The following is a 15,719-nucleotide window of genomic DNA, read 5'->3' as shown; positions in this document are numbered from 1 at the left end:
CAGCTATAAAGTTAAAATAACAGGATTTAATGTTCATCCCACTTTCTTTTCAACTAAAACTTTGACAAAATTTTAGATAATTTTGTGTGAAAGTTAACCAGTGCTGTCATTTTTCCTATAAAATTTGTACTTTTTAACAATATCCAGTGATATTAGTGGTTATCTAGACTGTATCCATCTGAATAACATCATTAACTATAAATTTCAATGGCTTTTAGTGTATATCACCATGGTTTGAATGGCTTTACCTGGTTCTGAAGTGCTTGTTGTTGATACAGGGACAACCTGGCCTTCGTGTGCTCATCTGTGGTGGGGCTTAGAGACTTGGGATCTGACATTGACCTCTGAGTGCTCTTGATGGGTCGGGGCACAGAGGGGTGTCGCTGGGGAGATTCGGCTGTGTAGGACTTCTGCTGAGGTGTTACATGGGCCTTGTTCAGTCGCTCGCTTGACAGAGAAGTCTCTATGAGGCGGTGAGGGGACACCGGAGAGACCGGAGAGTAGAGGACTTGTGGAGATTTGGGGGCTGTTTGCTGCTGGCGAATGATGCTGGAGATCGATTCATTGTGGAGATGGTTGTGAGGCTGGTAATTAATGTCGAGTGGGTCAGGACGTCGGCGCTCAAATTTGGCAGCATTTGCGGCAATCTGCTGCTGGCGTTGCTGGGTGAGAAGGTCAGAACCTGACTGTTGTGTGCCAGTACCGGCAGAGGACGAATATGGACTGACTGTGGTTGGTACACTTAGCTGTGGAGCTACAACTCCCTGTGACTGGGCTTCTGGATCAGTCTGGCAAGCTAGAGATTGTCCTTTTTGAGTTCGCTCTGGTCCAGAGATATAGTGCACAATCTCTACTTTGTTAGGGTCTGGTACTGTCACATGGATTGCTGGGGAGACTCTTCCTAGGTGCTCCACTTCCGTCTGGCAAGACATTTCCCTGATTGTCTGAACGCCAATATTGGAGGAAACCATCTTAGTTTTGTCAGTTTTGGTATCAGTAGCTAAGGTGGCTGTAGTGGCAGTGCTGCTGCCAGCTGCACTGGACTCAGAGTGCCTTGAGAAACGCGAGCGCCTTCGGCGCACCGGATGCTCTGTCTCAGCCTTGTCCTCGTCATCATCTGTCTGGACAGAGCAGTCAACGCTGCGACCACGCCTCCTGGTGCGATGACGCATCATGTACCTGGCGATGGAGAAAATACACGAAAAACAAAAAATAAAGAACTATATTTAGGTTGCTGTCAAGTAATTTTGTAAATCTACTGGCAATATAGGGTATGAAAAAGTGATAACTACAATGCAATAAAGTGCTATGAATATAAATTGTTAACACAAACATTTATCCTCATCCTTTTTGAGTGTGAACTTTTTTATGTTAGTATGCTACTGTATATACTATTGTTCCAACCTTTCCTTCAAGTGATTGATTTATTCTACATGGTATTATTCATAAAATATTAATAAAACCTGTTTCTCCTTGGGTCTTAAATTTAATTACAGACACGTGAAGTAAATTGCAAGGCTATTAAAATAACCTTTGCCTATATACACACAGTTTCACCTCTTACACCCCTCCTCTTTCCCCGTCACTCCATACACTCACACACTGTTTACCTCTCCTCTCCATCTTCATCGTCAGTCTGCACACAGCTATCCACAATCCTGCGGGGGGAGCCGTAGAACACCACGCCATCTCCATCCAAGCTATCTCTAGTCAGTCTGCTCATGGAGCTGTGTTTTCTCATGTTGGTCCTGGCCTCCATTTGCTCCTCCTGGCTCCTCAGGCACATCTCTGACGAGGAGTTGGGCAGAGAACGGGAGCCCATATGAGAGTCTGCGTAGGGGTGCAGCGGCTGTCCATCCAGCTGTACAAAAAAACCATGGGGTTTTAATATTGCTATAAAGCAGTGATTCAAATCAGAACGACAAGGTTGTGTAGCTGCACTTCACAAACACATTTCTTCAAGATAAAAAGGTACACATATCTGTCTGAATGCAGAGTGTCACATGCATACACAGCTTAAGAGCCAGCTACCAATGTTTTTCATTAACCCCACCCCACCCCCACCTGCATGATCTGGGTGACAGCAGCGGTTTTCTGTCTCTTCTGCTCTTCAAGCTGCTGCTGGAGCTGCTGCTGTAAAGACTGGATCTGATCTAGCTGGGACTTCTGCTGAGCCAGCTGCTCCCGCTGTAGAACAAGTTGTTTCTCACGTTCATGCTGTTGCTGCTGCAGAACCTAAACAAAAAGTGTCGGTGGAGATGGGAAGAGAAAGAAGGACATATGGGCAAAAACACAGACAGAGCGAGATAACATAACAGAACAGAGCGTGGAGCATAAGAGGGTGGAGAGATGGAATGGGTTGATGAAGGAGAAATTATGAAATAAGCAAAGTGAAGAATAGTACCAGAACAAGATGAAGAAAAAATTTAAAAACAGAGAAAACAGCGAAAAAGAGCCAAAGTCATGATATCTGGTTTTATTCAGGATGATAAAATTTCTAAAATGTAGCCTAAATCACAAGATTCCCACATGTGAATGTGACATGAAGTCATTCTTGTGCTGATGGATTAGTTTTGACAATGGTTCCAAGTTAGTCAAACTTGTATATACTGCAAAAACCAAGAATGGAGGCGCAACATGAATGAAGTGCAGCATTTACTGGTAATTGCTCTTACCAGTCATACAATGCTCTGCAGAAAATATTTAAGGCATTTCTTTTACTGCTAAAATGACAGGCTGATGCAAATAAGCAGTTAGGGGTTTTTGCTTGCACTGTAAATTATGAGATGCATTTTAAACATTCCAGTTCTAGTTTATTCTCATTAAGGAAGACTTCCACACCTGTTTAACAGACTTAAGTTGAAAGATTTTCAACTGCTTGTTCTATTAAAAAAGAAGAAAATTGTCACATTAGCCCTCAGGTTTACTGTGAAAACATCATTGCAAGGCCAAGAGCTCAGAAAGCAATATATTATAACCAACATGTGTGACTGATTTTCGATAGTTTTGCAATATATTTTGGTTTATTTTGCTTGATTTTTATGATTTTATGCAAATTAGTCCGCTGAATGGAACATTTAAACCACTTTTTTGGCCTAAAAATCAAAGTAATAAATGAAACATGAGACTTTATAAACAGGTATCCTTTTGAAACACACATACAACAGACATCAAACAGACACGCAAACATCATGTGCAAAATTTTAAAAAGCCCAAACAAACACAGCATGCAAACTCATCATTTATAACTAAGGCTGCATAAAAATATTTATTCAGAAAAAAAGTCATCACTTTTGAACAGAATTTTAGCACTACATTTTAAAGAAATATCTTATGGACTTAATGTATCTGATTAACTGAAAATGCTTGTTTAATATACTTTTTAGAAGAACTGCTAAGAGACAGACATTGAAAGACAATATACTGTATAAAAAATTAGCTGTTTTTAATGTGTCTTGTTAAGTAGGCACAATACTGAAACACTGAATAAAAGCATTTTAAATGGGATTAAAAAAAGATAACTCAACCAAATACACCACAAATAACACCACCACAAAACTAAACCAAAAAAAAAACCCAATATCCAATCCAAACACAATAACCACACAACATCAAACAAGACATTAAGGATCAAACTCTGCATTCCACCTCCTGCTTCTCCCTCTACCTGTTCCTTGATGTTCTGCAGCTCCTGTAACTCTCTCTGCACCAGCATCTGCTCCTTCTCTCTGTGCAACTTCAGCTCTAACCTTTCCCTTTCCAGCTCTTCTTGCAGGCGCAATTGCCTGAGTTTCTCCAGCTCCACCCGCTCTCTCTCCATCTGCAGAAGCTGCTCCTGCTGGCGGTGCAGTCTCTCTGCCTCAGTTTCACCCTCTTTGTGTATGGCACCTGGTGGAGGGAAAGGAGGAAGACCACCTGGAATTGGTAAGCCAGCAGTAGGGGCAGACAGGACTGCTGGAGGTTGGGTGTAACCATGTGTTTGTGCAGGACCTGAAAGTGGGTAAGCATGTGCAGCAGGGGCAGGCTGTTGTGGCTGCTGAACAGTTGTTACTTGTTTCTGTTGTTGGCTACTCAGGTGTGCCTGGGACAGGTTTATTGGCTGCTGCTGCTGATCAGCTGGTATGACAACTGTTCCTTGCACTGAGGTGACCTCTGCTGATAAAGAGGACACTGTCGCACCTTTGCCAAGGTAAACTGGTTCATCCTGGACCACTGAGCTAGTTGTCATGGGAACACCCACTAGGGCCCCTGCAGTTGCTGAGGTTGTTGTGGCAGCAGCACTTATGTCAGTGGCTGATGTTGTTTGGAGAAGGCCTGGTGCTGGATAACGGACTGCAGCTTGTCCAGATAAGGGCATTCTGGGGCTCATTGGTAGCCTGCTAAGACTAGATAGGGGCACTGGTGTCATGTTGGCAGAGAGGTATGGCCTGTAGACTCCTCTTATTAGTGGTCGAAGAACAGAGGCAGGCTGGGTTGTGATGGGAAGTGTAGAAGCAATGGGGGTCTGAATAGTTGAGTAGATCATCCCATCTGAGGATCTAATAGCAGCGGGGTACATGGCTCTTAGACTCGCCTGCCTGGCATTGATAAGATTAGTTAATGCTTGACTGTGAGAGATTGGCTTCCCATCTAATCCAAAGAGAAGGTTTTGCCTAATGCCAAGACCAGCTGCAAGTCTGGAGGCCATGGGCCCAGTACCTCTGCTCAAACTGCCAAACTGCATCAAGTCTGGGTTGCTTCCATAGCGATCCATGGAATTGAGTGCTGCACACATTCGGCTAATCTCCCTTGCAGTTGTGGCACTGTACTGAGCCAAGTTAGCTTCTTGGAAGTTAGCAATGTCACGCGCAGAATAGCCATAATCTGAACTGATGTTGGACAAGGAATTGTATCTTCTGATAGGCAGTGTTTGTGCTGCAATGTCTCCTCCATGCCGTAAATCTGTATAGGAACCATACTGCATCCCCACATATCCTCCATAGCCCTGTTTCATAGCAGTTAGATCCATGGCAAGTTCTCCTGAAGCTTGGAGATGTGGTTCCACTTTAGAATGGTAAGACTGTAACCCAGCTTCAGCAAGGTTTGTATCAGACATCGAAGGCTGGAGCCTACCAGGAAAAGGTAACGTGTAGGCCTTACGCCCATCCATTGGATACTCATGGTACCTTCCAGGTTGTCTTTCTTGGTCAGACTCATAGGTGAGAGGTGGGGCAGATGGAGGCCTTATGCCTTCTTTCTCAGGAGCACCAACACAGGTTCCACCAAATGGAAGTCGATAAACAATATCACAGCAAGCTGGTTGGTTGTCAGGCTTAATTTGGCCTCCTGTCAGATCTACAGCATCCTGTCCTTCTTCTACCTTGACGAGCTGAGTCACAGCCCTGGCTGGGTCTGGCCCCCCATCCATTTGTACAACCATACTATGTGGCGATTTACCCCCTGATATCAAACCAGGAGGACTGGGCTTTCCCTTGAGTTCAACTGGACCAGCGCCATACAGTTCAGGGTTAATGATTGGTGATACAGCACTGACCACAGCTGAAGCAGTGGTTGTCTGACTGACGAGCAAATCTTTTTTCAGTAAAGGTGAGATTGGGCCAGTAAGGTTGTACCTGGCTAAAACAGATGCCTGTTGCTGCTGTTGTTGCATCTGATGGTGGTGTTGCAACTGTTGTTCCAGGAGCTCTTGTTGTTTCTGCAGCTTCTCTTGTTGTTTTTGAAGCTCTCTCTGTTGTATACTGAGGTCTTCCAGTTTGGCATCAATTTTTGGTATTGATGGGTCAGTTGGAGGTGAAACTGGTTTATTCTGGGAGAGACAAACTGCTGAACCCATGCCTTGTCCCAGATCCACTCGGTTTTGATGTGGATCACCATAAACTGTTGGTTGTTTTGGCTGGGTCATGAACATTGAAGCAGCTACGGTGACACTCACAGTGGTTGGTGTGGTGGTTTCCTGTGTGTTCAAGTTCATAATCAGTGGCTGTACAATCGTTGAATGTCTGCTACCCTCTGGTCCACCATGGTATTTTCTGCTTTCTGTGGCTAAGGAGGTGAGATCCATTCCTTGGTCAGTCATAATAATAGGAGCTGGTTTAGTAGCTGTTCTAAGGTCCACAACACTTCCACCATGAATCATATGGCCCTGCTCTACCCTCGAAGTCCCTGGGACTGTAGATATCCTACAGAGGGAGATATTATCCATTGAAACAGACCCTCTGGTGTATATGCTGGCTGTGGTGACCATGCTTGTTCCGACATTTACTTTCTCCACTCTTTGTGTACGATAAAAGCTCCGTGTAGGAGAGTGGTGGTAAGGCGGTGTGTCTGGAGGGCTGCCACATGGAGAGTAAGTATCAAATGTTGATTGGCGGCTAAATCGGGTAGGAGAAGACAGCGGGGAAGTTGCAGTATTGACTGTCGTTGGCCTAGCTGGGCTTGAAGGAGGGGAGTATGGGGCATCCTGAGAGGATTGCTGTCGATAGAGCCTAGGGGAAACTGATCGATGTGATGTTTGGGTTCCCTGAGCCATTACTGGTGAAGTAGGACCAGAGCCTGCTGACTCCATTCTCAATGCTGAACTGAAAGTCTGTGTAGAGAACTCAGCTGTAGCTCTTCTTGAAGGAGAGCGAGTGGGACTCTGCGGTGGTGGTGGTGATGGTGAAAGAGGAGGACTGGTGCTTCTGTAATAAGTAGTATACTTGGGAGAACGGGGCTCAATAATTCTCTCAATAGAAGATGTTGAGCTGTCTCGCACTTGGATCCCCCTGGTCTCCCCTACCCTTCTGGTAATGACTTCTCTTTGACTGTAGGCTTGGGTAATCTCTGCAATCTTGCTGCATACGCTTGAGACTGTAGCTGAAGATGCGGATGTACTACCCATATGCCTGCGACCTATTTCAGACTGAGTGGACGTAACAGTATGGCTTGAACCAGTCTGAGAAATAGTTACTGCATCTCTAGCATAAACACCATATGCTGCAATAGTGGTTGCTGCCACTGTTGGAGTTATTCCATTCTTTCCTGCTTGGGTTTTGAGTCTATCTTTGTGTCCATCCTTTGCAGAATAGTGCTGTGTTACTCTGACATCAGGGATTCGCCCTGCAGTCTCAGCAAAGGACACAGGAGCTGAGATCTGGGTGGGACTGGTACCTGGTGTAAGGAGAGCATTACTTTGCTCTAGTAGCTTAGCAAAGGCTGAGCCTGTATCTAAGAGCTGTTTATCTGGGTAAGAGCTCTCAATTTCAATCTCTACTTGCTCATCTGTGGCCTGTTGCATCTTGGTAATGTTCTGAGATGTTTGTCTAATCTCCTCATAAATATCAGTTTCTGTCTCTGCTGCCTCATTGTCATATCCTGTTTGATCTTGCTCATATTCATACTCATCATCATAACTTTGCCCATTAATGTCCTCCTCATAGTACTGCCCATGTCTTCCATGTTGCTGTTGTTGCTGTTGTTGTTTCTGCTGCTTTTGAAGCATTTCTGCCTTTCTCATCATCTCCTCATAGACCTCCTCAGCACTCTTCAGAGGTTTGGAAGTTGAAGATGGTGCTGTGGTGGTGGTTGCAGTTGTTTTCTCTATCGGGGAATAGAGTGACATGAAGGTTGGCAGATTATACTCACTTCCTGACTTGTAAAGTTTGGACTCATATCCCTCTGCCTCTGAGTCAAGACTTTGAGGCGAATATTCAGAAGCAGAGGAACGATGAAGCTCTTCCATTTCTGCTGCTTGTCTCAGCTCTTCTGTTGGAGACGCATCCTCAATAGGTGACAGATTGCTAGGTGGGGTCTTAGATCTTTCTCTGCGCCTCTGAGCCCTCAGCTCCTCTTTATCTCTCTTGGTCTTTCTTGCTGTACTTCTAATTCTCTGCTGTTCCACTTCTCTCATCTTTTCCTGTTCTCTCAGAAGTTCCTCTTCCTCTCTGAGTTCATCCTCTTCTGAAGAATCTTCAATGGTAGGAAGGAGAGGGCCATGAGAGCGGTGGCGTGCTTTCCTCTGCTGCTTAGCCTCCTCCAGTCTTTGCCTCCTACTGGGGCTACTGTCACTATCTTCCTCCATTGATGAGATGGACGTAGGAGATTGTCCAGAGCCATATGAGGATGAAGTGGGTGGCAGAGTCGAGGAGTAGTCACCACGAGAACGTTCCTCAGGAGATCCTGTCAGACTCTCCATCTCTAGCTCTGGTTCCCGATCAAGGCTTAAGTCGTTTTCATTGCTCAGCTCGATGTCTCGACTGTAGCTATTGGTGTTATTGAGTTCAATTGTTTTGAAGCGCCTCAGACCTCCTTGCGATGCCATCACATCTTCCTCACCCTCTTCTAGTGAGCCTTTATAGACATCAGTAGAGCTCTTAGTCTCCTCCTCAAAACTACTGGAATGGTGCTGAAGGCGTCTCTTTTCTTTCCCTGAGTCAGAGATTATGTGCTTATGGTGGCTTTTCTTGGGTTTCTGGTAGCCATATCCTTCGTCTTCCTCATCTTCATCTTCCTCCATCTCTTCCTCCTCCTCCTCATTGTCTTCATCAGCACTCATCTCCATTATTTGTCTCCTCATGAACTCCTCATCGGTCATCTCTGTGGGCTCAGCTTCCTTTTCTTTCTTTTTCTTCTCCTTCTTCTCCTCTTTCCCTTCCTTTCGCTTACCCTCCCAGTCTCCCCCATCTTCTTCTTCCTCAAGTATATCTTCCAGCTCCTCATCAGAGTCATATGCATCTGGCGGGATTGACAGAGAACGTGGGCGTTGCTTCCCTCTGTCATCCAAATCTCTGTCTCTGTGCTTCCTCCCCCTTCTGTCTGCCTTCTCTTCAGAGAAGCTCTTCTCTAGTAATGGCCTCATGGAGCTTTCCAGCTTGGTGATTTCAGAGGGACTTGGTGGGGAGCCCCGGCTGCTGATTCCCCTTTCACTCAGCTTCATCTCTTCTTCCTGGATTAGACCTGTGATTTCACTGTGGGAGCTGGAGATACCATCAGATGAGTAGCCAGTGTCACTGAGACTCTGAGGGCTGCGTGACAAGTCGTGGGTGCTGTTGTTTTTTGTATCCTACAGAGAAAAGAAAAAAGAAAAACAAATGGATTAGACTTGGGGGAGCTAAGGTTTTTAGTTTTAATGATAATTTATATCAATTTTACAATGTGTTGAAACTGGTCAATAATACCAATCTGCATAAAAATTAAGCCCACTTAAAATCACTTTCTGATTTTAGATGCAAAATTCATACTTTTTTAAATTACAAATAAATACGAGTTTTAAAAATGGTATTTCTTATTTAGAAATTTGCAGTAATATATAATAGTCCTATTTGTATGATAGCCATAATATGGTATGGTTTCAGTTTATATTAAAAATATCATTATGATGCTTGAACCTGTACGCCAAAACTGCAGTTTTCAACTTTCATTGTCTTGTAAATAAAAGAAAAAAGAAAAAAATATAAAAAATAAAAATAAAAATTAATGAAACTGATTTCATATCAACTGGATTTCATTCACGAGATCACTAAATCACCATGAAGACATTTTATGTTTTTCCATTAAACTTAGTTTTAAGCCAGTGGGCTGAAATGGAATGCTTTAGTTTAAATCAGTCTAAAAGAGATTTATTTATTACTACATGCTACTCATGTCTTATAATTTAAGGGACACAATGCCTATTAGAATTATTCAGAATCAGAATACTTTCTTCATCCCAGGTTGGAAATATAAATAGAAAAGAGAACATGTACTGAAAACAAGTAAAAACAAATAAAAAGAGACTCAATGGTAAAATAAATATCAGTCATTACATATTTAGAAACTTTACATTCATATAACACAAATAGGTTTGCGCATACTCATTTTGAATCTAAAGAAAAAACAAACAAACAAAAATATATTACTATCAGGTTCACTAGCATTAGCTAACACGTAGCTAACATGTCTAACACTAAATCCTAAATAAAAACAACTTAAATATAACTTAATTTAAATATCTAAATATGTAATAAAAATTGAGAATTGAGTCAAAACACTTGAATTTTACTCTACATCTTTGAATCTGATCTGATTTATTCATTTGTCTCAAGACAAATAACATTATTATGCAATAATCTTAATGTGACTTATAATTGTTAGGTATGTTGAGCCATTGATGGAAAGAGGTTAGTCAAACTATGTTTTTCATGTTTTTTGCTTTTGATGATGAGCTCAAAGTAAGATTGTATAGCTGACTTTAATATCTGAACAAATGAAAACTCATTCATCAATGGCTCTTAATAACAGTCATTTATAATCTCAAAGGAACCAACCTGGTAAATGATTGGGGAGATGGAGAAAAGGATGGAAAACTGGTAAAAATCATGAAAAGCTCTTAAGGTGGTTATAATGCATCTTTACTTTGAGCTCTGTATAATTTAATTACTTAGCAGCTCTTCAGATGATAAAGTCCAGCGCTACCTTAAAAATGACCACAAGAGTGCTACATGAACTAAGGGCTTGGAGATTTTACAGATTCATGACATGCCAATTTTTAGAAGAATTGGAACAGCAAGAAAAGGTTCTTCCTGCTGTCTTTGTTCTTCAATCTCTGTCTCTCCCCAAGGTAATCCAATGCCTTGCTGCCACTTGCAGCCTCAGCATACTGTGAAATGGGAATCAATGACATACTTTCCAAATCAATATGGACGTCCAACACTTGAGGAAAATGGAACCGATTTAGCTTAGAATTACCTATTATTACATCTATGCAACAGTTATTTTGCCATGTAAAGTACCCATATCTGCAAACAAAGTGATTATCATGTCAGTGTTGCAAGTAAATGTATATGTATAAGCACCAGTCTGAATAGAAATATATAGGGACATTTTGTACAAGAACTGAAAACATTAAATAAGCTTTGCATGGGCAGCACAAAAGCCATATTAACCGAGCAAGAGATACAGTACAAAAAATATGACACATCATGGGCACTAGTCACTTTTAGTGACAATATCATCTTAATAGAGTGTGGGAAAATGAGACAAGGCAAGTATCTCATCCCTCTGTAAATAAGTGCAGAGTCAAAACTGATGTATTTTAGTTGTCACTACAATAATAATAATAATAATAATAATAATAATAATAATAATAATAATGAACATTCCCATTTTAGAAGTGATCAAATATGACTGCAAATAAAATATGTATCATAAATCAGAAGGCTCATTACAAAGCTTTAGCATTTTGACTCCTCTTTTAAAAAAAAAAGAACAAAACAACCATAAGTTGTATTTATGGATCAGAGACCAAATTAAAAAAAAAAGATTTCTTTTGAATATTTAAAAACAAGAAACATGTAGCAAAGGATCCAAATTAATAGTGGTAAAATAAGAAGTTCAGATTTACTTATCTGAAGTAAGTAACTGAAACTCAGAAAAAAACATTATATAATGTTTACATTGGAAAAAATAAGTATTGAATGTGTCAACATTTTTCTCAGGAAAAACATTTCTAATGGGGCTATTGACATGAAATTTTCACCAGATGTAGGCAGCAATCCAGGTAATCCGCACATACAACGAAATCAAAACAAATAAGTATTTAAATCAAGTTATGTGTAATAAAGTGGAATTACGGAGGGAATAAGTATTGAATACATAAAGAAAAGAAGCATCACGTGGCTGCATGGAGGCTGGAAGGGCAGACAATTAAAAACTTCTCAAGTCAGTCTGAAGCATACATGTGGTGTAAAACGCAAACACACACACCCACACACACTGAGTTTGTATCCAGAAAGGCTAAAAGTAATCCCAACCCTGACCCTTCTCCCATGACTATGTGAATATGGAGAATCAGCTTATAGAAGTTATTAGTTGTTTAGCTGCATTCATGAACAATAGCAATGCAACAAGCATAAAAGCATGGATGTGAGTGACACAGCTGCACAAGATGCTGTAGGCCATCTACAGTAAACCAACATAGTCTCTAGTTAATGTGAAAAACCTTTAGATAACTATACCTAGCAGTTTTTCTGTGCGAAGGACAAGGTCAAAGGAACTTTGGCCTTTTTTAAACTCTAGCTTTAGTGCCACAAAAATGAGCAGCATGGAGAAATCCTCTGCTAAAGCTCTGCAGGTCTGAACCAGAGCGCGAGTTTGATTTAAAAAAACCAAAAAAAAACCAAAAACATAAATGTGAAGCTGGACCATACCTCAAAAGTCAGTTTTTACTTATATGCGACCCAGATCTGTTTTTTTACATTCTTGATTACATGTAAACTGAGTTCAATTTTATAAATATAGTGTCAAATCAGAGCCAAAAGTAGCCTAATGCCCTGTGGAAGTTGCTATTTCTCAGTTTTGCCTGGGGTAAAATAAATAAATGGTCATAACTCAAATGCAGGTCTGCTTTTATTCACTGCAACCTCAGTCCGAACAGTCAAATCAAAATTCATCACTTCCATGGCCTGAGTGTCTTGCTAAGTCTATCCTGGCATGTCTCTCTAATGGCGATACATCCTGAAATTTTGGAGGAAATCAGTTTCAGTGTAGACAGACATGCCTCAAAACCCTCCTGGCTCTAAGTCTGTATCCACATATTTCTGTACAACTGCACGATGACTTTTGCATTTTCTTTGTGTCTTTTTGCATAGTTCACATTTGAATGTGATATTGGACACATTTAAAAAACTCAAAAATCATTTGTGTTCACTTTTTGGTCATTTTCCTTAGTTTAACACATAAATTGGTGACATGCAAAAATCAGACTTACATCATAGTGCCTGGACTTCTTAATGTCCTTGATCGGTGTGATCTGCTCTCCTTTCTTCTGGGAGGGCTTGGTCTCTTTGGAAGTTTGGTTCTCGGGCTCAGTCTTGAGCTTTTCCTCTGATGGTTTTGGCTGTTTCTCGATCTCAGTGGTTGTTACTGGTGTCGTGGATGGTGCTGTAGTCTTGGTCTCAGTTGGCTGTTTGGCAGCTGCGGGTGCAAACGGGCTGCTAACGACACTTCCCGCCTGTGGCTTCTGGCTCTGTGTTTGGGGCTGGCCTGGCTTGGTCCCTTGCTGGGTGGTAGGTTTGTGGAGGGGACTTTGCTGACTGATTGGTGTCTGGTGTCGAGGCGAGCCCGTGGGTTGGTGCTTGGGAGACGGATGAGGAACAGGAAGTGGAGGCTCATCAAGACCTTCTCCAGACATCAGCCGCTGCGTCTGGCAGTTGAGACATAACCACTCTTTTTTCTGAAACAGAGAGAAGACAAAAAGACAAACATGTAATTTGTTTTGTGTGTAATTGTGATACAACCTTAGCCTTACTGCACCAAAGATCGCTTTATGTGGATTAACTAATATTGTTTCACATTCATAACCTGGTTAATATTCTTAACTTTCAACTCAGCATTCACTTAAATAGCAAACTACAGCAACAGCCTCACACACACATACACTCACGTACTGTGTACACTGAAAATCTTATTTCCAGACAGAGCTGTCAGAGGTGTAGCGGCTAAACTGAGCTGATGCACGTTTCTAAAAGGCCAAGTCGCTCTAACAGCTACTCCCTGTTTCATCAGATCAACTCTACTCGATTTCACACACTGTGAGCCTGAGTGGCAAAAAATGAAAGACTTGGTGCACAACAGTGTACTTAATCTACCTCGTAATTTGGTCTTCTTCATTCTGACAAAGCCAAACTAGTAGCATACAAATATATTTCGAAAATTCACAATATCATAAACATTACTCCAGAGACGCAACATTTTATTAGAAACTCATCACCTTTCAAGATAATATGACAAAGAGGTATTTACAAATTTGCTTGCTGCAACAGTTTTTCATTTATCCACCTGGTGAATATTAGTTTGTTATTCCCTTCTTCTTAGTAGTGAAGTACAGTAGTGCAAATGTTGGTATTGTAAGTAAATACAAAAACTGTTTTGTCAATACCAATACAGATGCTGATACTATAAAGGCAGCTTAAATAGGAGAGAGCAGTGTGTCATGATTTATGAGACGAATTATCAACAATTTGTAAATGCTGAACACATTTTAATGACCACTAAATCACTATGATTTTTAATTTCACATTAATTATTTAATAAAACAAAACACCTTTCATCTTATTCTGTGTTTTAAAACTGGAGTTTTTGGAGACCCGAAATGTAAATGTACCTGTCTAAAGCACTTTAGGTCAACTTCTGTTGTTTAAATGCAGTGTTGGGGAGTAACGGAATACATGTACTACCGTTACGTATTTAAAATACAAAATATGAGTAACCGTATTCCATTACAGTTACTGTTTAAAAAGGTGGTATTCTGAATACAGTTACTTTGCTGAAATAAAGGGATTGCACGGCGGTCTTTTCCTGTTTCATATGTCAGGCTATGCTCTCTCTATTTTTGGTAATTCCGTGCCGGTGAAAACCCAAACAAAACACGCATTAAGAGGCTGAAATGCCTGTGTCTCAATCTCACGTCTCATAATGATGTGAAGAAATATTTTTTTTTAAATTATTTAATATGAAGGCAATAGGCAGAATGTTACAGAAATAGTCCTAAAGAATGTAGCCTCATGGGCAGTGTAGTCCGTGCTGCAGGGAGAATAGACTGCCATACCCGTTATGTGTCTGTGTGAGTCTATCAACTGCAAAGGATTTTATCTGCCTCTTTAGCTTCTACATAAATAAAATGTACTCATGTAGCACTTTTTATAGACAGAAGAATCACAAAGTGTCAGGGGCTGGGTCTGTGACGTTTTGAGGCTATTTTGTATTTTAGATTTTCTTATGTTAAGTTTGTGATAATAGGTTCTTGTGTTATTAATAGTTAGGATTTAGTTAAGTTTTATTCTGGTTTTTGTTTCATCTTTGTCTCCTTGTTTACGTGTCATGTTTCCTGTCCAGTGTGTCACGTGTTTCATGTCTGTGTTGTGTCCACATTGTCAAGCTCGTGTGTCATGTCTACATCTCTCCATGTTTCCTGTTTTATTGTGAAGAGTCCAGTGTTAGAGTCTAGTTAAGTCTCCTTCTGTTCTTCGTCGGGTCACCTGTTTATCTTCATGTCATGTCTCGTCAGTCCACAGAGTTTTTGCTACTACTCAGGTTCAGGTTCATGTTCATGTTCAGACTTTTTTCACATTTATGTTTGCATGTTCCTCTTCAGTTCCATGTTCATGCCTTATGTCTTTTTTTTCATAGTTTAGTTTTCCCAGTTTAGTTTTTAGTTTAGATCTTGCCCCTATTCGCCTTGCCTTGTTTTGTCTTCACGTTTTTTCAGTCAAATAAACGACTAGCTTTTTTTTAAACCTTAGTTTGTTTCTCCCGTGTCTGCTATTGTGTCTGTTCCATAAATACACCGGCGTGCTTCATAGTGTAACAGAAGAAACAAACGTATAACATCAGATCAATATGAAACACAATAGAATGCAACATACAACACAAAGAAGTAGCACTAAGTGGTGTTGTAGTGTCGTGCGGCCTATTGCTAACTGCTCCAATTAGCTAGTTGCTAATGGTGAATTCTACCCCATGAGCATTCAGAGGGTTTTTTCTTAGAGTTCAAGATAAAATTAACAGTCATCAGTGGCAAGAAATGATGAGAGTGACTAAAAACAATAAATTATCTACCTGTACAACACATAAATGAGGTGTAACACATTATAAAGTGTTTTGTCCTATGCTAACACTGACTAATAGAGTTAGCAGCACAGCAATACTACAGGAGTGAGGTCTAAGGCATAAAACTGAGAAGAGGGTTAGTTTTAAATTTACAG

The 15,719-nt window shown here is 41.0% G+C and overlaps 1 protein-coding gene across 4 annotated transcripts in view; it reads right to left on the bottom strand.

The window, feature by feature from the left end:
- The window catches only part of bsna (bassoon presynaptic cytomatrix protein a), a 118,185-nt gene that overhangs the window by 16,782 nt on the left and 85,684 nt on the right, over positions 1-15,719 (bottom strand). For 2 of the 4 annotated variants that reach the window (XM_085345538.1, XM_085345539.1), the window contains 5 exons: positions 12,725-13,189; positions 3,668-9,040; positions 2,059-2,235; positions 1,611-1,861; positions 249-1,179 (listed from right to left, as the gene is read on the bottom strand). In XM_085345538.1, coding sequence (XP_085201664.1) covers positions 249-1,179; positions 1,611-1,861; positions 2,059-2,235; positions 3,668-9,040; positions 12,725-13,189 — 7,197 coding nt within the window. The remainder of the gene's footprint in view (positions 1-248; positions 1,180-1,610; positions 1,862-2,058; positions 2,236-3,667; positions 9,041-12,724; positions 13,190-15,719) is intronic. The other 2 variants (XM_085345540.1, XM_085345537.1) reach the window with 1 other exon arrangement.

Source organism: Diplotaxodon limnothrissa, linkage group LG20 (assembly GCF_057381915.1).
Source record: "Diplotaxodon limnothrissa isolate DT_005_m linkage group LG20, D_limnothrissa_male_GT1.1, whole genome shotgun sequence".
NCBI lineage: Eukaryota > Metazoa > Chordata > Actinopteri > Cichliformes > Cichlidae > Diplotaxodon > Diplotaxodon limnothrissa.
The sequence above is the reverse complement of the archived record's forward strand: the minus strand, read 5'-3'. Positions and strand labels throughout refer to the sequence as shown.